At 39.8% G+C, this 24863-nt stretch overlaps 1 protein-coding gene across 4 annotated transcripts in view; it reads right to left on the minus strand.

Moving 5' to 3' along the window:
- Positions 1-24863, minus strand: part of PPP2R2B (protein phosphatase 2 regulatory subunit Bbeta) — a gene marked incomplete at both ends in the record, with an annotated part of 520202 nt that overhangs the window by 298597 nt on the left and 196742 nt on the right. For 3 of the 4 annotated variants that reach the window (XM_080698198.1, XM_080698197.1, XM_080698196.1), the window contains one exon: positions 361-554. The exons of the other annotated variant lie outside the window; for it this stretch is intronic. In XM_080698198.1, the coding sequence (XP_080554324.1) occupies positions 361-554 (194 nt within the window). The remainder of the gene's footprint in view (positions 1-360; positions 555-24863) is intronic. 4 annotated transcript variants of the gene reach the window in all.

Genomic DNA, 24863 nt, shown 5'->3' on the forward strand with positions numbered 1-24863 from the left:
GACCCGGCCCCTCCCTTCTTCTCCCCTCCCACACCCCAGTGGGCAGGTCGGACCCCCGAGTCGTCTGCCTTCCAGGGGTCAGCTATGGGGATGGGAGCCGCGCCTTGAAAAGCCTAATCCCCGAGGGCCATTTTAACTCCCAGGGGCGCCGGGTCCACCTGCTGCTGAATGCAGGACTCGCCGAGCCGAGCCGGGTGGCTGCGCTGCGCCCCGGCGGCTGCCGAGCGAGCGAGCCCGAGCCCCTGCCCCAGCCCCGGCCGCGAGGAGTCCCGGCCCCTGCGCTTCTTGCTGCCCGCCCAGCGCAGCGATCCGCAACTTGCACCCGGCCCCAGCGGCGGAATGCGGCCGGGCTGGCGTTACCTTCGGTCGCATAGCTGTGGTCACGCAGGAAACTGTTGTTGATTTTGCGGGTATCAATATCCTCCTCCATTGACAGCAGGCTTACTTGCGTGGGAACCAGAAGCCGGCAGACAAGTATCCATGATCCCTCCCCGCAGCCAGTCTCACAGGAGAGGGGGGCAGGGGAGCCAGGGGTACTGCACCATGGTCCGAGCCTGAAGAGGAGACGGGGAGGCGGAGAGAGAAAAAAATAAAAAGCCGGCAATGGAGCTGTCACCTCCTCCACTCTGGCTCTCCGAGGCTGCGGCGGCTCCTCCCGCGCGGCGTGCTCACTTCAGCTCCAATTCCCAGCGAGGATGCGGCGCCTGCCTCCAGGTGCCAAGATGCGCGGTGCCCTGAGGGATCTGGTCCCGCCCGCCCGCCCCGGAGGCGCTCACAAGCGGGGGCTGGGGAGATGCCCAACAGGTTCCCCTCGTTGGCAGCCACACCAAAATGCAAAAAAAAAAAAAAAAAAAAAAATCCCTCCTCCCACTGGGAGATCGGGCAGCCGCGACAAAATGGTGCCTTTCCGGACCCACGCTGCAGTGGCGAGATGGCAGGGGCAGGATTCAGGCTTGCCTGGCCGGGATGAGGGTGCTGGAACCACAAGAGGGCGGCTCCGGCGGGCGGGGGCTCCAGGAGCCAGCGAGGAGCTGGGCAGGGTGCTGCGGCCGGCGCCCGCGCACTCCCCCTCACACCCACAGGCGCGCACTCGCAGCGGAGCTGCTGCTGCTGCTGCTGCTCCTGCTGCAGGAGGCTGGAGGCGGCTGGTGCATTAAAGACGTGGCTCCTCCCAACCGCGTCAGCAGCCCCAGGACTCTTCCCTAGCAGCCGCGGCGCCCCAGGCTCAGGCTGGGGCTGCTCTCTGCTGCAGTGGGGCACATGCAGCCGCGAACCAGCACCTGAGCAGCAAGCAGTTAGCTCGCAGCTTCAAGCTGCAAGCCTAGAGGCTTCTTCCAGCCTGCCCCGCCTCGTGCCACGCAGCCCAAGGCCGTGTGCACACTAGCACTTGGAGCCCCTTAGCTCAATGCCTTTCTAAAGACACCAGCGCTTCATTCAGGACTCCCAGTCCAAGTGGTTTCCTTGGATAGGCTAGCAGTCCACATCGAGGTCCCCTTTGCTCGCCCCGGTGTGATGAGGTCGCTTGCTGAATTAAAAGGCGAGACCTGGAGCTCGAAGCCTCAGAAAGAGTGGACAGAGCAGGAAGAGCTTGTTCATAGCCTTGCTCAAGACCTCTGTATTAGGGATAGAAGGAAGAGCAGGGGTCAGAACTTCACAAATGAAATCACTTTCTGTGCCAGAGTCAAACTGTCTCCTAGTCACCGCAGGAAAATGTCCGTGTCTACAGAGGCCCAGAGAAGCACCGCAATGAACTATGAACTGGACAACATTCAGTCTGAAGAAGTCCTTGGTCCTTTGTACTTGGTTTGAGACAAACTGCTGCAGCCCCTCTGTTCAGTTTTGCTTGTGCAGGAACGCCTTCCATTTGCTCTCAACATGGAAGGTACATTAAATCCCAAGGGCACCCTGTGCCCACAGAGAGCTTTGTGGACCTGGAGGGAATGTCAAGGACCCAATTAATGCCAAAGGAGGCTTGTCTTCCTACTTCAACTAGGAGGAAAATACAGAATTCTTTCTCCTCCCCACATTTCCCCAAGTTGCAAATTCCACATTTGAAAGAAAATGAGATCATTATTGTTATGAAACCATCAAAATCATTGAATGAAGCAACCCAAATCACTAGAAAGCCAATTTAGAAAAGAAATTCTCCTTGTTTCTCCTTGTAGAAGGTGTTCATTTCAATGGGTGTCACTGTGGGGAGAGACATCAGCAAATGTCTTGCTCAGTTAAGCTCCGCAAGTTTAGTGAGATGAGCCCAGAGGGACCTGTGAGTTAATTATATACATACAATGCTTCGGCTAACACAATTTAGAAAGTATTTGAAGTAAAAAAAAAAAAAAAAAAACGTGGGGGGGGACAAGTCTTTAACTGAGTTTGGGAATTGCCATTAGGTTTCTGAGAATAGATGCTCTGGCAGGTGGAAAATAGAATTATCCCCATACCTAAAAAGTGACTTCAATCCCCAGGAAAAGAAAGTAGAAATGTTTCTCCATATAATATTTTAGGGAAAGTTGAACTTCCAGTAGATTCCATTTTGTTTTCATCTGGTGGTTAATACCTACACGCTTGTTTGACTATTTGTTCAAAAATCTCCATGTTTGACACTGAAGTAATAGATGGTAACCAACCAGCCCGAGTTGACTGAATCCACTTTGGTACCAGTTGTCCTGGTTGGACCTTCCCTGTGCGCGTCGCCAAGGTTGTGGCGTTCAGAACTCATCTGGAGTCAGTTCAACATCTCTTGTTAACCACATATGGCACAGAGGAAGCAGAAGGGTAGAAAGTGAAGTTCACCTCTCAGGTTAACAGCGTGCTGAGAAGACTTCTTGCCTGCAGGTGAAATGGCCTGAGGTTGGGACCAGAGGTCTTGGAATGGTACTTGGGAAATTCTTCCCCTTGTCTTCCTGGAACATGGGTGAGATTGGAACAGCTGTGGGGTAAATCAAGTAGACTCAGCCTCAGGCTGGGCTGTGCTTGAAGAATCTTTGACTAGAACCAACGGCGGGAGAAACGTCCTATATACAAGTGAAGCCTTTAGGTTTACTACAATTTTCCTTTCACATTTCCTGCAGATTTCCCCCTGCTTTTATCTAACAGTGCATAAGATACAAGTTCAGAAAAGGCAAATTAGATGGATTTCCATTCATTAAGGAGATTTCAAGGTTTCTATTTTGTAAACACTTTTTCACTAAGAGTGATAGAGAACTAGTCCCTCCAACTAAAACCAAGGGGAAATGCTGTCGGCTGTGACCTTAACGTGATGACAGGTGGCGGAGGGGACCAGGCTGTGGAAGAGCCCATGGGCAGTGCTGGGTGGTGAGCGACTGCATAGACCATCTTTCCGAGAGCTTTTGGCATCTGCACATACGATTCTCCATGCCCCTTTCTTATGTTCTGGGCCTTCATCAGTGTCTCAGCGGTCTCTATTTCATCGGGACATCCCCCCACCACAGTACTTAGAGCTGGCATTTTCTGTCTCCACCATTGCTTTGTCTTCTTCATGACCCATTTTATTTTATAATACTTGTTTACTTATTTTTATCAAACATTCCCATTATTTTACTAATATCCAGTGCCTTTTATTTAGAAGATACTCAGTTATATTTGTTGAATGAAAGTAACTATTTTTTGAATGGGTGAGTAAACTACTGAATTTGTTTAGTGACATTTAGGTTGTATGCATCTACCCTTGACAGAATTCATGCAAAGAACAATTAGTCCTGAACTTGAAACTATCTAGCTTGTTATTTCTATCCTTTTTTAATTTATTTTTTCAGTACTGGGGATGAAATCCAGGTACTGAATTTATTTTTTCAGTACCGGGGATTAAATCTATCTCAGAGCTCTACCTCAAGCCCTATTTTTAAAATTTTTTGATTTTGAAACAGGGTCTCATTGAGCTGCAAAGGGCCTCACTAAGTAGCTGAGGCTGTCTGTGAACCGTGATGCTCCTATCTCAGCCTCCCAAATGCTGTGATTACAAGCGTATGCCACCACGCCTGGCTCTTACTCCTATTCTTACTGAAATAATTGATCTTTTCATTCTTATATGCCAATATGCCCCCCAAATTTATTGTTCACCATATAGGCCAAGATTGTTCTAGTTGCTGGGGATACATACAATACAAGACAAAGTTCTTTTCTTTGTGGAACTTAAAATTCTATCATCCAGTTTTAACAGCATACATTTTTTTAAGGGATACAACAAATGTATTATAAATCAGCAGATCATCTCGTCATTTTAAATGCCAAGGTGCTGATATCAGGAAAATACAATTTTCTCCACTTTATCACTGTGTCCTCAAGAGAATTACAAGCACTCCCTAAGCCATGGTTTTCTTCTCCATAAATTAGGGAGGAGTATCTATTGCATAAAGATATTATGAGGATTAAATGAGATAATGCAGGGAAAATACATTGCTATTATCATGAGTTTTACTTTTATCATCATCCCCATTGATATTTAAGAAATATTTAAGTATCTCCTATGTCAGATGTGGGATAGGAGTGGAGATTCGGCCACGTCAGTGCATGAGGTGGATAGTTGGTCTATGTGGTTGTGGAACTCGGTGTATAATTTACAGTTTATGTAAAGGGGGTCAGAGCTACAGAGGGGCAGCAGAGGGCACGCCCAAAGGCTGACCTCATTCAACAGCGAGACAGAGCCAATTACAAATAACAGTCTTCTTACTTTATCCAATTCAGCACGACAGCATGTGGACACATTCTTTTTTTTTTTGTCACCCTTGTCATGGTCCTCTTCCCCCAATACTCACAAATACCACCCCCTGCCCTGCCCTGGTTAGACTAGTGCTTTCTACTCTGGAATGTTTTAGCTCATCCTGTCCAATTAGCACATTAAATATCTACACTTGTTTTAAAACCCTTGACCCTCCCCAGTCTAGAGATTCTTAATATAGACTTTAGGTATCAGATGGTCCTGCTCTGTGTCCCTAGCTCAGGCATTTATAAATTTCTTGACCTTTGCCAAGTGATGTAACATCTCTGAGCCTCGGTATTTGTGAAATGGAAGAGAACAATAGTAGCTACTTCCCAGAGGTTTGGGTGGCTTCAGAGACAATGTAAGGTCAGTGTTTTGATTGGGCTTGGCTCAGGGCCAGGCCTCACTACAATGGTGGCTCTCTCTTCTAGCCGTGCTTCATGGAGATCTCCATTTGCAGAGAACCCAAGAGATGTACCACACCTTACAATCACTCATGTGAACAAAAGTGACCTAGAAACCTGAATTTTGCAATCTATCAATGCCTTAGTGAGCAACTAGAAACTGGATACATGAAAATATTATTGTTTTTCCAAAACCCCCTTATAAGTCACAAAGTTCTTTGCAAAAGGAAGAATGAGGACTATTCTCCCTTGGTTTTCACTTTATATGTGAGCAGATCCAGCTACATTTCTCTATTGAGGGGCCATAAGGATTTTCCCTCTAGGATCACTGATCACAAATACACAACTCTATCTCCCTCTGAGATGTTTATGTGCTGACGGCCCAGAGGCTGCCCTCTTGAATTTCTAGCAACCTTGAAATTTCTTCTTGTGCATGTTATTACATGTAATACCACACAACCAATCTTTTTTTTTTTGCGGATCTGGGGATGGAAACCAGGGGCATTCTAACCTCTGAGCCCTGTCCTATTTTTTATTCTTTATTTTCAAACAGAGTCTCACTAAGTTAAGAAGAGCCTCTAGCTGAGGCTGTCCATGAACTGCCATCCTCCAGTCTTAGCCTCCCAAATTCTGGGATTACAAGTGTGCACCACCACGCCGGGCTCACAAATGATCATTTAACACGGCATTTAACTTAGTCAAGCCAGGCGTGGTGGCGCACGCTTGTGATTCCAGCATTTGGGAGGCTGAGACCGGAAGATCGCGGTTCGCGGACAGCCTTACCTACTTAGCAAGGTCCTCTGCAACTCAGTGAGACCCTGTTTCAAAATAAAGAATAAAAAATTGGGCAGGGCATGTAGCTTGGAGGTCAAATGCCTCTGGGTTCATCCCTAGACCCACAAACAACAACAACAACAACAACAACAACAACAACAACTTAGTCAAAGAAAACAAAACCTATTGACCTCACAGTAATTTATTAAAATTTGGATTCTGGACTCAGAACGGCTTTTACTGAAATGTCCCCTCAGTTATTTAAGTACAGAACCTTATGAAAATACACAGTGGTGCACTGGAGCTGGCATGCAGTTGCCATGGAGAGCTGTTTTTACACTGTACACACCTCCAGCCCCTTTTATTCACTACTATTATGTTGGTGAGTAAGTGGCAATGTTAAACCCTCATACAATGCTGGTGGGATTAGATAGTGGTGCAGGAACATAGTTTGACAATTTCTCAAAATATGAAACAGAGTTACCATATGACCCAGTAATTTCACTGTTACATGTGTATTCAAGACAACTCAAAGGACACATTCACACCAAAACTTGCACATGAAGGTTCATAGCAAGATTATTCATAATAATTCCAAAATTGAAATAACTAAAATGTCTATCAACTGACAAATGGATAAACAAAATTTTGTATGTCCATGCAATGGGATGTTATTCAGCTATAAAATGTAATGAGGTAGTGATATATGCTAGCATATAGATGAAACTTAAACATTATGATGAGTAAAAGAACTGGATACAAAAGACCAAGACCACAAACTCTATAATTCCACTTAAGTGAAATGTTTAGAATAAGCAGAGACAAAAAGTAGATTAGTGATTGCCAAGGGCTGGAGGGGGTGGGATAACTGCTAATGGACTCAGAATTTCCTTTTAGAATAATGAAAATGTTATAAAACTAGATAGGGAGGCGACCTAACTGTGGGGATGGGAGATGGGAAGGGGTAAATTCTCTAATGTACATGATGTACATTAACAAACACTATCAATGTTAATCACTAAGCCAAACATGAGAAAGAAGGAGGGAGAAGGAATGGGGTGAAAACTGGCTAAGGGCTAACTGGGTGATGTGTGCATGTATGCCTCCACCATCTTGTACCCCATTAAGGTATATGGCTACAATGCACCAATAAAAATTAAAAAAAAACTAGATAGGGGGTGGTAAATAGTTATACAACTCTAAGTATACTAAAACTTGGTGAATTTTATACTTAAAATGATGAATTTTATGGCATGGCAGTTATATCTTATTAAAGCTGTTATTAAAAACTAAAAATTCCCTGGTTTCATAAGCCACTGTTACTTCTAGGAAGTATGTGATATATTAGTACGGAAAAACTTAAAAACATCTAATGTCATATATACTTCAGAGAATGAAGCAGGAGGAGCCCAAATTTGAGGCCAGCTTGGCAACTTAGTGAGACCCTGCCTCAAAATAAAACAGTAACAAAAAGGCTGGGGATGTAGCTCAGTGATAGAGAAATTGCCTAGCAAACACAAAACCCTGGGTTCAACCAAAATACTGCAAAACAAAAACAAAACAAAAAAATCATCTAATGGCAAAGATAGTCATTCATATTATTTTAAAAAGTTATGAAACAAAAACTGCTCTGATTTTTAGTTAAAAATTGCATATGGTCAGACATGATGGTGCACGCTAGTAATCCCAGTACTTGGGAAGCTAAGATAGTAGGATCACAGGTTCATGGCCAGCCTCAGCTACTTAGTGAGGCCCTTCACAATTTAGTGAGATCATGTTTCAAAATAAAGAATAAAAAAGCCGAGCGTGGTGGCGCACGCTTGTAATCCCTGCGCTTGGGAGGTGGAGACAGGAGGATCACACAGGTTCGAAGCCAGCTGTGCTGGTTTAAGAGACCCTGTTTCCAAAAATAAAATAGGTCTGGGAGTGTAGCACGGATGTAGAAGGGCTTCCAGGAACTCCAGTACCACTAAATAAATAAATAAATAAATAAATAAATAAAAACACAAGTGGTTGCAACCACTTGTATTAACTCGGTACTTGGCGGGAAGACTGCCTAGAGAAGATGGACCTGGCGGACTAGTCCAATTAGAACCTCCAGAGACACAGGAAAGGTGCTCAAGGTGCAGTACCTGTACAGGGTCACAGGGGGTCACTCTAAGACTACACTAGATGCCCTCTACCCCTGCGTGTAGGGAAGTGCAGGCATGAGCCCAGGGTGGAGAGTGTAGAGTTCCAGGGCCCAGACCACAGGCTAGAAAAACACAGAATCCTGGACTTACATAAAACTTATTAACAGTGACACCTGATGCCCTGATACCTAAACATAAAGCTGTCAGAGGTGAGAAAGGAGTGCAAACACCAAGAGAGTAGGTTTAATAACTGACAATAGGGTACAGAGCAAATAAGAGACACTAGAATATATCTAGAATCTAACAGAGTGATCAGACAGATATTATGTGGACCAAGCCCCAAACTCGTAAATTACTAGGACTGTTGCTTTTTTTCCCTTTCTTTTATTTGGTTTTCGTTTGTTTTGCTTTGTTGTCTCACATTGTTGGCTAGTTCTTTTTATTTTATTTTATTTTTGTCCTTTAATTTTTCTCTCTTTCTTATTCCTTTTTTTGTTTTTTGTCTTTGCTGTATAATTGTTAGCATTTGTATCTTGTTTTGTTACTTTATTCATGTTTGTTCCTTTTCTCCATTCCTTTTACAAACTTCCTCACTCTAGCCTATCTATTTTCTTCTCTCAAAACATTTTTCCCCTTACTATATCTCCTTGAGTAATAGTCAAGGTATTTTATATCTCTATACTTAAATACTTTACTAACTATAAGAGTCCTACTATCTAACCTGTCATTCTCAACCAGATACTAACTTATTATACTTAAATTCTTACTCAACCAAATCATATCCTCTACTTTACCAAACACCTATACCCATCACCCCACCTCCTCCCCTTTTAGCAAACTTTACCATTGAAAAAAGCACTGCTTACACCTCTAAATTCCTACTACTAAGATTGGATTAGATATAATACCCACAAAAGATGGCAAGACAGCCGGGCGTGGTGGCGCACGCTTGTAATCACCATGCTTTGGAGGCAGAGACAGGAGGATCGCTCAGGTTTGAAGCCAGTCTCGCTGGCTTAAGAGACCCTGTTTCCAAATTAAAAAATATATTAAAAAAAAGCCTGGAGGGAGACAGGTTTCCAGGAACCCCAGTCCCACCAAAAAAAAAAAAAAAAAAAAAAAGCCAAGACATCAGAAAAACAAGCCTGAGAACCTTGAAAATATGAGAACTAGGAACAGTGCAGAAATAATGGAAATCAGAAATACTGACCTACAAGAAATGCAAGAAAGAGAATTCTGAATCCTGATCTACAATGTGATGAAAGGCCTCAAAGCAAGTGTACAGAAAATGAAAGAGGAAATGGAGACACTGAGAATCATAAAGAGATATGAATTAAATGAAAGAGTCATTAAATGAAATGAAAACAGTAATAGAAAGAAATTCTGAAATATTAGATGAAATGGAAAATAGAACATCACTATAAAACCAAAAGCACAGTCAACAGGATACAGAAGTCATTACAGCAAAAAACCCCAAAACATCCAACAACTATGGGACAATATGAAACATCCTTAACTTATGGATAAAAGGAATTGAAGAAGAAATAAAGTTACAAACCAAGGGCATTCATAATCTCTTCAGAAAAATAATCTCAGAGAATTTTCAAAACATAGAAAAAGACTTGGACTTACACATTCAAGAGACAGACAGAACACTGTTAAGATCAAAGAAGGACCTCCCATGCCATGTAATAACCAAAATGAGCAACATAGAGGCTAAGGAAAGAATCTTAAAAGCAGTGAGAACAAAAGAACAGGTGAAATTCAGGAAAAAACAATAAAATCACTCCAGACTTTACAACCCAAGTCATGACAGCCAGTAATGACTGGTATGATATAATCCAGACCCTGAACAAAACAACAACAACAACAACAACAACAACTTCCAACCCAAATGGCTATATCCAGCAAAGTTATTATTCAAAATTGATGGAGAAATAAAAGTGTTTCAAGATAAGCAGAATCCCAAAAAATTCATAAATTCAAAGCCACACTAGAGAAAATACCTAAAGAAATAAACCATAAAGAAGAAAAAAGAACCAATTTTCAAAACCAGAGAAGAGATGAAATAGATTAGTCGGGCATCTAAGTAAAGAAGAAATAACATGCCAGGCATGGTGGTGTATGCTTTTAATCCCAGCGTTCGGGAGGCTGAGACTGGAGGATCATGGTTTGTGGACAGCCTCAGCTACTTAGCAAGGCCCTCTGCAACTCAATGAGACCTGGCTTCAAAGTAAAGAATAAAAAATAGGGCAAGGGGTGTAGCTTAGGGGGTCGAATGCCTCTGGATCCCATCCCCAGACCCCCACACACACAAAAAAAAGAAATAAATAAAAAGAAATAACATTATACCAAACAGAAGATAGAACACAAAATGACAGGAAACAAAAATCATATTTCAATAAAAACTCTGAACATCAAAGGACATAACTCACCAATCAAAAGATATAGACTGGCAATGTGGATTAAAAAACATAATTTAGCCAGGTGTGGTGTTGTACGCTTGTAATCCCAGCACTTGGGAGGCTGAGACAGGAGGATTGCACAGGTTTGAAGCCAGCCTCAGCTACTTAGTGTGGCTCTCAGCAATTTAGTGAGACCCTGTTTCCAAATAAAGTATAAAATAGGTCTGGGAGTATACCCTGGAGGTAGAAAAGCCCCTGGATTCCACCCCCAGTACTACACACACACACACACACACACACACACACACACACACACACACATAATCCAAATATATGATGTTTGCAAGAAACTCTCCTTACAGCCAAAGGCATTCATAGACTGAAAGTGAAGGATGGGAAAAGATATATCATGCTAATGAAGACCACAAACGGGTAGCAACACTGATATCCAAAAAAACAGACTTTAAGCTAAAACACATCTGAAGAGATCAAGCAGGGCACTTCCTTTTATTAAAAAGAACAATCCACCAAGAAGATATAATGTTAGTAAATGTTCATGCCCCAAATGTGGGTGCAGTCACATTTGTAAAACAAACCCTTCTGAACATCATATCTCAAATAGATCCAAATATAATAATATTTGTATACTTCAGCACACCTCTCACATTACTATATTGGTCTTCAAGGCAAAAGATGAGTAAAGACTTTTCAGAACTAGAGAAAACTATAAGCCAAATGGACCTAATAGACATATACAGAATATTTCAACCAGAAACAACAAAATATACATTCTTCTCAGCAGCCCATGCAACCTTCTCCAAAATAGATCACATCCTGGGCCACAAAGAAAGCACCAGTAAACGCAAAAGATGTAATATAATTCCCTGCATCTTTTCAGACCATAATGAAATGAAAGTAGAAATAAACAACAGGAAACCCAAAAGAAACTATTTAAATACATGGAGATTGAATGATACACTATTGAATAACAAGTGAGTAAGATCAGAAATAAGGAAAGAAATTTCTGGAATTAAATGAAAACAGAGACACAACTTACCAAAATCTATGGGACACTTTGAAGGCAGTGTTAAGAGGAAAGTTTATAGCATTAAGTGCCCACATAAGAAGAACAGAGAGTCGCCAAGTAAACAACCTAATGACACATCTTTAAGACCTAGAAAGACTGCAACAGTCTAATCCCAAAGCTAGTAGAAGGCAGGAAATTATTAAAATCAGAGCAGAAATAAATGAAATAGAGAACAAACAAACAAACAAACAAACACAATTCAAAGAATAAAAAAAAAACCAAAAAGCTGGCTCTTTGAAAAGATTAATAAGATTGACAAACCCCTGGCCAACCTAAACAAAAGAAAGAGAGAACCAACTAAAATTATTAAACTCAGATATAAAAAAGGAGACATCACCACAGACAGTGGGTAAATTCAAAGGATTATCAGAAACTATTTTGAAAGTTTACACTCCAGTTGACTGAAAAACATGGAAGAAATCAGATTTCTAAGCACATATAACCTACCTAAACTGAACCAAGAGGACATAGCAAGTCTAACCCAACCAATAGCAAGCAAAGAAATAGAAACAGCAATAAAAATTTTGCCATCAAAGAAAAGCCCAGGCCCTGATGGGTTTCCAGCTGAATTCTACACAACCTTCAGTAAAGAACTAGTCCCAATACTTCACAACTTGTTCTAGGAAATTGAAAGAGATGGACTTCTCCCAAATTCCTTTTATGAGGCCAGTATCACATTAATCCCCAAACCAAAAAGAGATACCTCAAGAAAGGAAAATTACAGACCAATATCCTTGATGAACATAGATGCAAAAATTCTAAACATAACACTAGCTATATGCATTCAAAACCATATCACAAACTTCCAAAATCATGGGAAAGAGGAATAACACTGGAGCAATGAATGCCCACAACCCCACAACATCAGAACCCGATAAAACAGAAAATCAGAGATTTCTAGAAGATCAAATCAGGAAAATAACTGTAGAAATAATAGAGGTGCTTCAAAAAGAATTCAGAGAGAGCCAAAAAGAGATAAAGGATGCAATTAATGTAGTAAAGGCCTCAATTCAAAGCATGAACAACCGATTAGACCACATGGAGAACAGAATCTCGCTCTTAGAAGATGATCATTCCAAAAATGAACGCATAGTTTCTAATCTAGAAAAAAATATCCGACAGCAGGGATCTGACATTGCAGAAATATGGGCCCATTTTAAGAGAGCTAACCTAAGAATAATTGGAATAGAGGAGGGAAAAGAAAGTGAAACCAAAGGGATCAACAATCTCTTCAAGGAAGTAATAGCAGAAAATTTTCCAAACATAGAGCAAGAGGTTGATACACAGGTCTAGGAAACTTATAGAACTCCCTTTAGACAGGATCAGAGAAGAGGATCCTCACGCCACATAATTGTCAAAATGACCAATGTGGAAGCCAAGCAGAGAATCTTAAAGGCAACAAAAACAAAGGGCCAAGTGACATTCAGAGGCAAACCAATTAGAATCACTCCAGACTTCCCAAACCAAGTCATGAGAGCCAGAAGGGCTTGGAGTAACATATTCCAAACTCTGAAAGAAAACAACTTCCAGCCAAAAATTTCCTACCCAGCAAAACTTTCTATCAAATTAGATGGAAAAATAAGAAGCTTCCATGACAAACAGAAACTGAAGGAATTTATGTCTTCAAAACCAGCACTAGAGAAAATACTCAAAGAGATTAACTACAAAGAAGAAATAGGTAACACACACCAGAACCAGAAACAAGATTTTCCATCCAACAGACAACTAAGATTGGTTATCTGTGGAGATTCATTACTTATGTTAGTCTTTTACCTATCTCTAAATGGTATTGTTTGCCTTTATTGTTGTTAATTTTTAGGATTTCTAGTTGGAATATTAATATACCTTCAGATATAGCATTTGGAAATATTTTATCCCATTCTATCAGTAACTTTTAACTCTGTTTACATTATCTTTGGATATACAATTTTTTTATTTCTTAGGGAGTTTGTATACTCTTCTGTTGCCTGTGCCATTGAAATCATATGCAAGAAATCACTGCCAATTTCAATGTTGTGAGGTTTTATGACCCAGATTTTCTTCTAAAAGTTTATAGTATTAAGATTTATATTTAGGTCTTTTATCTATTTTGAGTTAATATTTGTATATGGGATTAGGTAAGGGTCCAATTTTATTCTTTTCCATGTAAGTATTATTTTTCAACAATATTTAGTTAAAAGATTATTATTTCCACTACCAAATGTTTGTGGAAACCTTGTCAAAAATAACTTGACAATATAGGGAAGAATTTAGATCTAGGCTTTTATTTAACTCCAATGGTTTATATATCTGCCTTTAGAAAAGTACTACACTGTTTCAATTATTGTAGCTTTATATGGTTTGAAATCAGAAAATATACATTTTCTAGCTTTGTTCTTTTTTGAGATCGTTTTGGGTATCTAGAGTCCATATTCCATATTAGGATAGATTTTTTTTCTGAAAAATAAATAAATATATGATAGTTTCACCTAAAAAAATAGAAAAAAATATTCTCTGGTAAGAAAGAAAGCAAAAAGAAATATTGAAATGTTATCTTTAAGTCATCAAAAGCTTGGTATCAGAAAAATGAAACTGTTATGTGAAATTATCATTTTTAATTTTGGATAAATTGCTATAATACTAGATGTCAACCACTAATCAAGCATGGGAAGGAGGGATGGGGAGAGAATGGGGTGGGGATCAGGTGGGGGCTGACTGGGTGATGTTAGCATGTATGTCTACAAAAGTTTGTATCCCACTATGATGTATGAATACAGTGTACCAATAAAAAAAACATATCAAGATAATTGTACACCATGACCAAGTTGGTTTCATCCCATAAAAGCAAGGCTGGTTCAACATGCACAAAGCAATACATGTTATTTACCACATAAATAGAACTGAGAACAAAAACCACATGATCATATTGATAGATGCTGAAAAAGCATTTGACAAAATCTAGCACTCATTCATGTTAAAAACTGCAGAAAATTGGAATAGAAGGAATATATTTCAACATCATTAAGGCAACATAAAATAAACCCAAAGCCAACATCACAGTGAATGGTGAAAAACTGAAAGAATTTCCCTTAAAATCAAGAACAAAAAATGGATGCCCACTATCACCACTCCTTTTCAATATAGTCTTTGAGACTCTGCCACAGCAATAATACAAGAGAAGAAAATCAAAGGAATTCAAATAGAGAGTAATTAAAATTGTCCTTATTTGCAGATGACATGATCCTAATATCTAGAAGACCCAAAGAACTCAACCAAAAGACTAATGGAGCTGATTAACCAATTCAGCAAAGTTGCAGGATACAAAATCAACCTAAAGAAATCAGTGGGGCTTTTCTTTATGCCAAACAATGAAAGAAATAAAGAAAACAGTTGCATTCACTATAATATCAAAACCAATAAAATACTTAGGAATAAATCTAATCAAATTGTAAAGAGACCTCTACAATGAAAATTAACCCATTAAAGAAAGAAATTGAAAAAGACCTTGGAAGATGAAAAGATCTCCCATGCTCATGGATAGGCAGAATAAATATAATCAAAATGGCCATTTTGCCAAAAGTGAGCTGTAGATTCAATGCAATTCCTATGAAAATACCAACAACATTCTTCATATACATAGAAAAATCAGTCATGAATTTTATAGAGAGAAAGAAAAGACCCAGAATAGCCAAAGCAATTCTTAGCAATAAGAACCAGGCAGAAGGCATCACAATCCTGGACTTCAAATTATACTATAGAGCAATAGTAGTAAAAACAGTATGGTATTGGCACAAAAACAGGCATACTGACCAGTGGAACAGAATAGAAAACACAGAAATAAACCCACACATCTACAGTCAATTGATCTTTGACAAAGGGGCCAAACTCAGACGCTAGAGAAAAGATAGGCTTTTCAACAAATGGTGCTGGGAGAACTAGCTATTCATTTGTAGAAAGATGGAACTAAATCCTTACCTCTTGCTGTGCCCAGGAATCAACTCAATATGAATCAGACTTAGAAATTAGTACAGAGACTGTGAAGTCATTAGAGGAGGGCATAGGTTCAACACTCCAACATATAGGCACAGGTAGTAACTTTCTCAACAAGACCCCCAAAGTGCAGGAAATTAAAGCAAGCATTAACAAGTGGGATGGCATCAAACTAAAAAGTTTCTTCTTATCAAAGGAAACTATCAAGAACCTAAAGAGAAAGCCTACAGAATGGGAGATGATCTTTATCAGCCACCACTCTGATAGAGGGCTAATATCCAGAATATGCAAAGAGCTCAAAAGAGTCTACACTAGCAAAACAAATAACCCAATCAAGAAATGGGCAACTGAACTGAATTAGATACTTCACAAAAGAAGAGATACAAATGGCCAATAGATACATAAAAAAGAGGTTCTACATCATTAGCCATCAGGGAGATGCAAATCAAAACTACACTGGGGTTTCATCTAACCCCAATCAGAGTGGCAAGCATAAAGAAATCAAATAACAACAAATGCTGGTGAGGATGTGAGGAAAGAGGAACTCTTTTACGCTGTTGATGGGAGTGCAAACTAGTTCAGCCACTATGGAGATCAGTATGGAGATTTCTTAGAAAACTGGGAATAGATCCACTGTATGATCTGGCTATACCACTCCTGGTTATTTGTCCAAAGGGGTTGAAATCAGAGAACTCTAACATATGTATACCCATGTTCATAGCAGGACAATTTGTAATAGCCAAAATATGGAACCAACCTTTATCTCCATCAACAGATGAATGGATTGCAAAGTTATGGGAAATACACACAATGGAATTCTACTCAGCTAGATTCTCAGAAGAAAATAATGTAATTCACAAGAAGATGGAAAGACCTGGAGAACATTATGTTAAGTGAGATCAGCCAGGCATAGAAAGAGAAGGGAGATAAGTTTTCTCTAATATGCCAAAACTAGGGAGTATTAGGAATACCAGATACTCCAGAAAATGGAGGGGAAACCTCAGCAAAGCCGGAATGGAAGAATAGGAGAGGAAGAAGGCTGAGGTTGATTAATGGAGGAGCTACATCAGAATATATGTAAAAGTATGAATGTAGCATGGTTAACCTGGACACTCATTGTGGGGAGAGGGAAGGGGGAAGCAAGGGTGGAGGAGAGGGCACGAAGCACTGTCTGAATGTATGCCATTTTTAATATATTCCACATAAAAGTTAAAAATAAATTAAAAAATAAAGAATAATCCAGGTATGGTGGCAAATGCTTGTACTACCAGCATTTGGGAGGCTGAGATAGAAGGATTGCAGTTCTTGGACAGCCTCAGCTACTCAGTGAGGCCATTTAAAAAAAAGTAATAAAAAAAAAATAGGGCTGAGGCTATAGCTCAGAGGTAGAATGCCCCTTGTTCCATCCCCAGTACCACAACAAATAGAATAAAATAAGATAAAATAAAAAATAAATAAAGAATAAGGAATAGGACTGGGGGTATAATTCAGAGGTAGAATGCCCCTGAGTTCAATATCCAGTACTGTAATAATAATAATAATAATAATAATAATAATAATAATAATAAATAGGGCTGAGGTGTAGTTAGAGGTAGAATGCCTCTAGATTCAATCCTTAGTACTACAAAAACAAAACAAAAAAATAAACTGCATATGTCAGTGATTACATATAGCTTGTGTTTTTGTAATTTTTGTCAAAGAAAATTTAGAATATATATTTGGCAATGCTGGGGATTGTACCTAAGATCTTTCATGTGCTAGGCAAGTATTATGCCACAGAGGTTTTGTTTTGTTTTGTTTTTTAGCAGGATCTCATTAATTTGTCTAGTTTTTGATCTCTCAGATACTGACAATTAAAGGCTTTACCACCACGCCCTGCTTAAAGTTGTTTTTTTAATGTCATGAAATACTTTGTAGTGACCCAGTTTTGGTGGTGCATGCTTGTAATCCCAGCACTTGGGAGACTGAGACAGGAGGATCACAGGTTTGTGGTCAGCCTTAAGATTTAATGAGGCCCATTGCAACTTAGTGAGACTGTTTAAAACTAAAATATAAAATAGGGTTAAGGATGTAGCTCAGAGGTAGAATGTTTCTGTGTTCAATTCCCAGCACGAAAAATAAATTAAAAATATACGAATAAGTAAATAAATACTTTGAGGGTAGAATATTGTACTGAAAAGAATACACCATTTTCTTTAAATTGGAAGTTGAAAGATAGTGATGTAAACATTGCATACGTGGTCAGAATGTATAGAACAGCATCCCATAGAAATATAATGCAAGCCACATTTATAATTGTAAATTATTTTATAGTTGCCACATTAAAAACTGAAAAACAAACAAATACAATGAATTCAATATATATTTTATTTAATTTTTTGAAAATAAGATTAGACTTTTTTTTAGTTTAACACACCCAAATATGGTGACTTCAACAAATAATCAATACAATATTGTGAATGATATATTTACTTCTTTGTGGCACTGGAGATGGGATCTAGAGGCATTCTATGTCTGAGCTACACACCCAGTTTTATTTTATTTTTATTTGAAAATGGTATCACTGAGACTGTCTTTGAACCTGTGATCTTCCTGTCTCAGCTTCCCAAGTACTGGCTGGGATTACAAGCATGCATCACTAAGCCTAGCTTTTCATGCCAAGTTTTGGTATCTGCTATTTAACACTTCTAGACTGTGCATAACAAATTCCATTTTTAGGGTTCAGTAATCACATGTGTCCAGTGGTTACCACTCTGGAAGGTCAAGGCAAAGGGCACTATTCCAAAAATCTTGTTTCATTCCCCAAAAGATATACTCTTTCAAAATGAAATTTCATGTAGAGGGACTGGAGCTAGAATATGGTGGCAAAACCAAGGTAAACAACATTAATATCATGAACTTCAAAATTATTTAGTCGTATAAACTCAATGTGAAAATATATAAAAATGCTCATAAATATATACATGTATATTATATAGAATAATAAGTTTGAATCCAATCTGCATTTTCTCCTAAAACTAGTAAAGTAAATAAAATAGAATTTAAAAAGAATTAAGATTCTGGAAGGCCAGGTGTAGCGGCACACACTTGTAATCTCAGTACTTGGGAGGCCAAGACAGGAGGATCAAGGCTTGTAGACAGCCTCAGGTATTTAGTGAGACCCTCTGCAACTTAGTGAGACCCTGTTTCAAAAATAAAGAATAGAAAATAGGGCGGGGGTATAGTTCGGAGTTAGAATGTCACTGGGTTCAATCCCAGTACCACACACACATGAAAATTTTTTGAAAGTACTAAGTGGATTCCATATAAGCACTCATATAGCAGTAAGTGATTCAGTCTCTATGATAGACTGGCTACACACTCAGTCCTATTTTATTTTTATTTGAAAATGGTATTACTAGGTTGATGAGAGTCTCACTACTTACTGAGACTGTCTAACTGACTCATTGATTAGTTCAACACACATGGCTTTGATTTTAGATTGCAAAGGAAGCCAAACAGCCAGATATTACTGCTAAAAAAAAAATTTTCACAGCTGGGCATCTGTATAGCTACTCAAGGTGGCGAAGTTTAAAGGTACAGTCACTGGCATCTAGTTGCACACTATCAGTAACCTTTAGGATTAGAAAGTAGTTTGACACTCTTGTCTTTGAGCATGCATTATGGGGCTCTGAGTTCATTCTGGCTCCTGTTCCCCAATATACTTTCCTCACTTGTTCCTGGCACCACTCTCTTTGATTTTATTACCCCAGTGTCTCTGGGCTCTTTTGCTGGCTCCTCCTCACAATGCTGACTTGTGAATGTACAAACACCCTAGGATTCAGACTTCTCTATCCACAGTCCTTCCCTGGGTGACCTTGTCCAGCCCACAGCTTACCTACTCATATGACAAGAAAAACTAGAATCTGAACTTTGAGCATAATCCTTCCCTCTGCAGTCCCCCAACACACACACCTTCAGGCCAGTCTCACCACCAAAGCCCAGCTCACATTTCTTTGGGTATCTGCAAAGCGACACTATTTGCAGTGTCTCAGTCTCTAAGTCCACTTCACCTTCCTGCTCCTGGATTTCTTTTTCAATCTTCACATCATTCCATCCCATTAGCAAGTCTGTTATCACTGACTTCAAAATATATGCATAATTAACCACTTGTTTCTACCATGCTTCAACTACTATCATGTTGCATGCACTAGACCCTAACCAGTCACAGGTCCCTTAACCAATCTCAACCCCACAGAACCCTTTCCCTGCAGCAGGCAGAAGGGTCCTTTTCAGTACAAATCATTTCCTGTTGCTGTTCTGTTTGAAAGCCTTTCACTGGCTTACAGGCAAGCTTTTCCAGTTAACTGTACTCTATGCATATTACCACACATAAATGGCCAGAAAGTAATATATTTCAAGAACAAGGTCAGATTTGCATCTGGAACACTGTCCCCAGACCCTGTTCAATGCAATTCTTCCTGTGGTTGATTTTAATCAATATTCTTTCTTCAAAATAAACCATGAACTAGCCAGGTGTGGTGGTGCATGCTTGTAATCCCTGTGCTTGGGAGGTGGAGACAGGAGGATCACACAGTTTCAAAGCCAGCCTTGCTGGCTTAAGAGACCCTTTTCCTAAATAAAAATATAAAATAGGTCTGGGAGTATAGCCCGGAGGTAGAAGGGTTCCATCCTCAGTACCACCCAAAAAAAAAAAAAAAAAGAAAAAAAAAAAAGAACTTGAGGATTGATGTTTTTCGGTGAGTTCTACAAATCCTTATAGCAAATTATCAAAATTGAGGATGGCTTTCAATGCCCCCAGTTTTCAATGCAGTTGAGTCAGAAATTTGGGTGGTCTTGGGGACTCTGATCTCATACTTAGAAGTTTAACTAACTCCAGGAAATATTTAACACATATCTGGCAAGGTTCAAGCTAAAAAATCATGGGTTTATAGATCTAACTCATCATTTAGCTTATGAGGAAACAAACGTCTTTCTTCTTCTTCCACTTCTTCCTCCTCCTCTTCTTCTTCTCCTTCTCCTTCTTCTCTTCTTTTTGAACCCACAAACACTCTACTACTGAGATACATTTCCAGGCTATTTATTTATTTATTTTATTTATTTATTTTTGTGGTACTCGGAATGGAAACCAGGGACATTCTACCTCCGAGCTACACCCCCAGCCCTATTTTTTTTTTTCTTTATTTGGAAACAAAGTCTCAATAAATTGCAGAAGGCCTCACTAAGTAGCTGAGAACCTATGATTCTCCTGTCTCAGCTTCCCAAGTACTAGGATTAGAGTGTGCGCCACCATGCCTGGCTTTTGTTTTTTATTTTGGGACAGGTCTTTTTAAGTTGCCCAGGCTGGCCTCACATTTGAAATCCTCCTGCCTCAGCCTCTTGAGTCATTGTTGGTATAGGCATGCACAAAACTGTGGCTTTGCCAAAATAAGCCACTTGTTTAGATTGCATGGTTATTTGGTGATAAGACCCCAAGCTCAAAACCTGGGTCCTGGATCACTCCCTCGTGACTCTCCTCAACTTTTGTTTTGGGGACACATACTCTTTTTTCTTAAGAGGGCTAATAGAACTGGGAATGTAGTTCAGTGGTAGAGTCCTTACTTAGCAATAGCGAGATTCTAGTTTGGATCCTCAGTATTGCAAACAGATAAATAAATAAATAAATAAATAATAGAATGTTATTGGATAATTAAGTTGGTTAACTCTCCCACATATTAAGGTTTTTGTTAAGGGAAGAAATTAGCACTTTCTCTCAAAAGTCACTGGAACCAGCCCTGGTAAAAGCTGAGAAGTGAAAGAGTACCTCCTCCATGTCTCCCTCATTTCTGCCTTGTTGTAGGCCAGGAAAGAGCTGCAGGCCAGGCTGAATCCATTCTCCTCACCTACAGCTCCACAGGTCTGGGTGGGAAACCTTTACACTTGCTGAGAACCAGAACCAACCATTCTCTATACTTTTTCCTTCTCTTGAGGGAAATTGAAAAGTATAAGCAACATTAGAAGTTATATGAGAAGATGGCGACGGAGAAAAGTGGCGTTTACGAGTCCCACTAACAATCGATCTCTATTACCACAAAATCAGTGCCTTTCATAGCCAGAAAACACCATCAGCAGAGAAATAAAAACTGTAAATACAAGGGACAGAGAAAAAGAGGTCTGGAAGAACAACCAGACACCAGAAAGAAACCAGCCCACAGTGCCGCGCCGGCACCATCTTCCCTCGCAGCAACAGGCTCCAGAGAGGAAGGGGGACTCAGAACAGAGCTCAAAACCAGAGAGGAGACACGCTGGCCTCATGGCTGAGGATGTGGCAGCAGCGCCATATTGCCGGCAGCATCGGCGAGTTCACTGGACGGCTCTAGATCAGCGCACTTAACAAGCCACCAAGCCCCAGAGAGGAGGGGTGGACAGCGAGCTGAGGTGAGCAGCTGTGGAACAGCAGGGCAGAATTCGGTAGTTTTTCAGCGCAAGGAGCATCTAAAGCTCCCAGGGGCCGGGCTCAGCACACCCTGCAGGAACTCAGAGCGGAACTCAAAACCAGAGAAGAAATACGCCAGCCTCACGGCCAAGGGCATGGCAGTGGGACCATATTGCAGGTGGCAGCAGCAGTGAGTTCACTGAGTCCACTACAGCTCCATCAGTGCACTCAACAACCGTGAGTCAAATTGAGGCCCCTAGAGGAGAAATCCCAGTACTGCACTCCCAGGGACTTGCGCAGATAGTCTCTCTGGGTCGGAGATTATTGCAGTCCAACCCAGTGGGGGAGTGGCAGTGGCAGAGATATCACACCATAGTTGCAGCTCCCCGTGGGAGAACGCCCAGCCTGGCACCCCCATGGTTTAAAGCAGCCTCGATTGGCTTCCTGGGTCTGAGACTTTGTGATACAACCCAGTAAAGGAGAAATGGTGACTGAGATACCACAGACTTGAGATCCAGAGCACCTTAAGTGAAGTCGTAGTGACCCAGGGAAGAACCCAGAAAAGGCACAAACTTCCAAAATCATGGGAAAGAGGAATAACAATGGAGCAATGAATGCCCACAACCCCACAACATCAGAACCTGATAACACAGAAGTTCAGAGATCTCTAGAAGATCAAATCAGGAAAGTAACTGTAGAAATAATAGAGGACTTTTGAAAAGAATTTAGAGAGAGTCAAAAAGAGATAAAGGATGCAATCATTGAAGTAAAGGCCTCAGATTAGACCAAATGGAGAATATAATTTCACTCCTAGAAGATGATCACTCCAAAAATGAATGCATAGTCTCTAATTTAGAAAAAAAAATCCGACAACAGGAATTTGACATTGAAGAAATATGGGCCCATTTTAAGAGAGCCAACCTAAGAATAATTGGAATAGAGGAGGGAAAAAAAGTTGAAACCAAAGGGATCAATAATCTCTTCAACGAAGTGATAGCAGAAAATTTTCCAAACATAGAGCAAGAGGTCGATACACAGGTCCAGGAAACTTATAGAACTCCCTTTAGACAGGATCAGAGAAGAGGATCCCCATGCCATGTAATTATCAAAATGATTAATGTGGAAGCCAAGGAGAGAATCTTAAAGGCAACAAAAACAAAAGGCCAAGTGACATTCAGAGGAAAACCAGTTAGAATCCCTCCAGACTTCCCAAACCAAGTCATGAAAGCCAGAAGGGCATGGAGTAACATATTCCAAACTCAAAAAGAAAACAACTTCCAGCAAAAAATTTCCTACCCAGCAAAACTATTTATCAAATTAGATGGGGAAATAAGAAGCTTCCATGACAAACAGAAACTGAAGGAATTTATGTCTTCAAAACCAGCACTAGAGAAAATACTCAAGGAGATTAATTGCAAAGAAGAAATAGGTAATACACGCCAGAACCAAAGAAACAAGATTTTCCCTCCAGCAGACAACTAAGCAAAGAAAAATAAAGTGTCTCAAACAGAAATAAAATCTTAACATGTTAGGAATTAAAAATTATCTCTCTATAATCACACTGAATGTAAAAGGCCTCAACTCCCCAATAAAAAGACATAAAGTAGCAAAATGGATTAAAAATCAGAATCCATCCATCTGCCGCTTACAAGAAACATACAAGTAAAGATAGGAACAAACTCAAGGTAAAGGGCTGGCTCAAGGTAATCCATGCTAATGGAACTCAAAGACAAGCAGGAGTAGCAACTATGATATCAGACAAGTTAGACTTCAAAATCAAACTTATTAGAAGAGACAAAGAAGGTCATGTTTTACTGGTAAAAGGAATAATTCAGCAAGAGGAAATAACAATAATCAACATCTATGCCCCAAACATAGGTGCAGCTACTTTCATAAATCAAACTCTTTGTGACATGTAGTCACACATAAATCCCAATACAATAATACTGGGAGACTTCAACACACCTCTCACAATACTAGACCGATCTTCCAGACAAAGGATCAGTAAAGATGCCTCAGAACTAAAGAACACCATTAACCAAATGGATCTGTTGGACACATAGAGAATATTTCACCCAACTACAGAGGAGTTTACATTTTTCTCAGCTGCTCACGGAACCTTCTCCAAAATAGATCACATCCTGGGACACAAAATGAGCACTAGCAAATTTAAAAAATGTTACATACTTCCCTGTGTCATTTCAGACCATAATGGAATGAAACTAGAAATCAACTATAAGATGACCCAGAGAAACAATATAAACATGTGGAGACTGAAAACAACACTTCTGAATGAAGAATGGGTTATAGAAGATGTAAGAGGTGAAATCAAGAAATTTCTAGAAACAAATGAAAATAAAGATACAACATATCAAAACCTCTGGGGCACTTTGAAGGCAGTATTAAGAGGAAAATTTTTTTTTTTTTTTTTTTAGTTAGGAATAACTAATATTTTTTTTAATTTATTTTTATTGGTGCACTGTATTCATACATCACAGTAGGATACAAACTTTTGTAGACATACATGCACACATCGCCCAGTCAGCCCCCACCCGATCCCCACCCCGTTCCCTCCCCATCCCTCCTTCCCATGCTTGGCTTAGTGGTTGACATCTAGTATTATAGCAATTTATCCAAAATTAAAAATGATAATTTCACATAACAGTTTCATTTGTCTGATACCAAGCTTTTGATGACTTAAAGATAACCTTTCAATATTTCTTTTTGCTTTCTTTCTTACCAGAGAATATTTCTTTTCTATTTTTTTTAGGTGAAACTATCATATATTTATATATTTATTTTTCAGAAAAAATCTATCCTAATATGGAATATGGACTCTAGATACCCAAAACGATCTTGAAAAAGAACAAAGCTAGAAGATATATATTTTCTGATTTCAAACCATATAAAGCTACAATAATTGAAACAGTGTAGTACTGTTCTAAAGGCAGATATAT

The sequence above is a fragment of the Muscardinus avellanarius genome (assembly GCF_963383645.1).
Source record: "Muscardinus avellanarius genome assembly, chromosome: 7".
NCBI lineage: Eukaryota > Metazoa > Chordata > Mammalia > Rodentia > Gliridae > Muscardinus > Muscardinus avellanarius.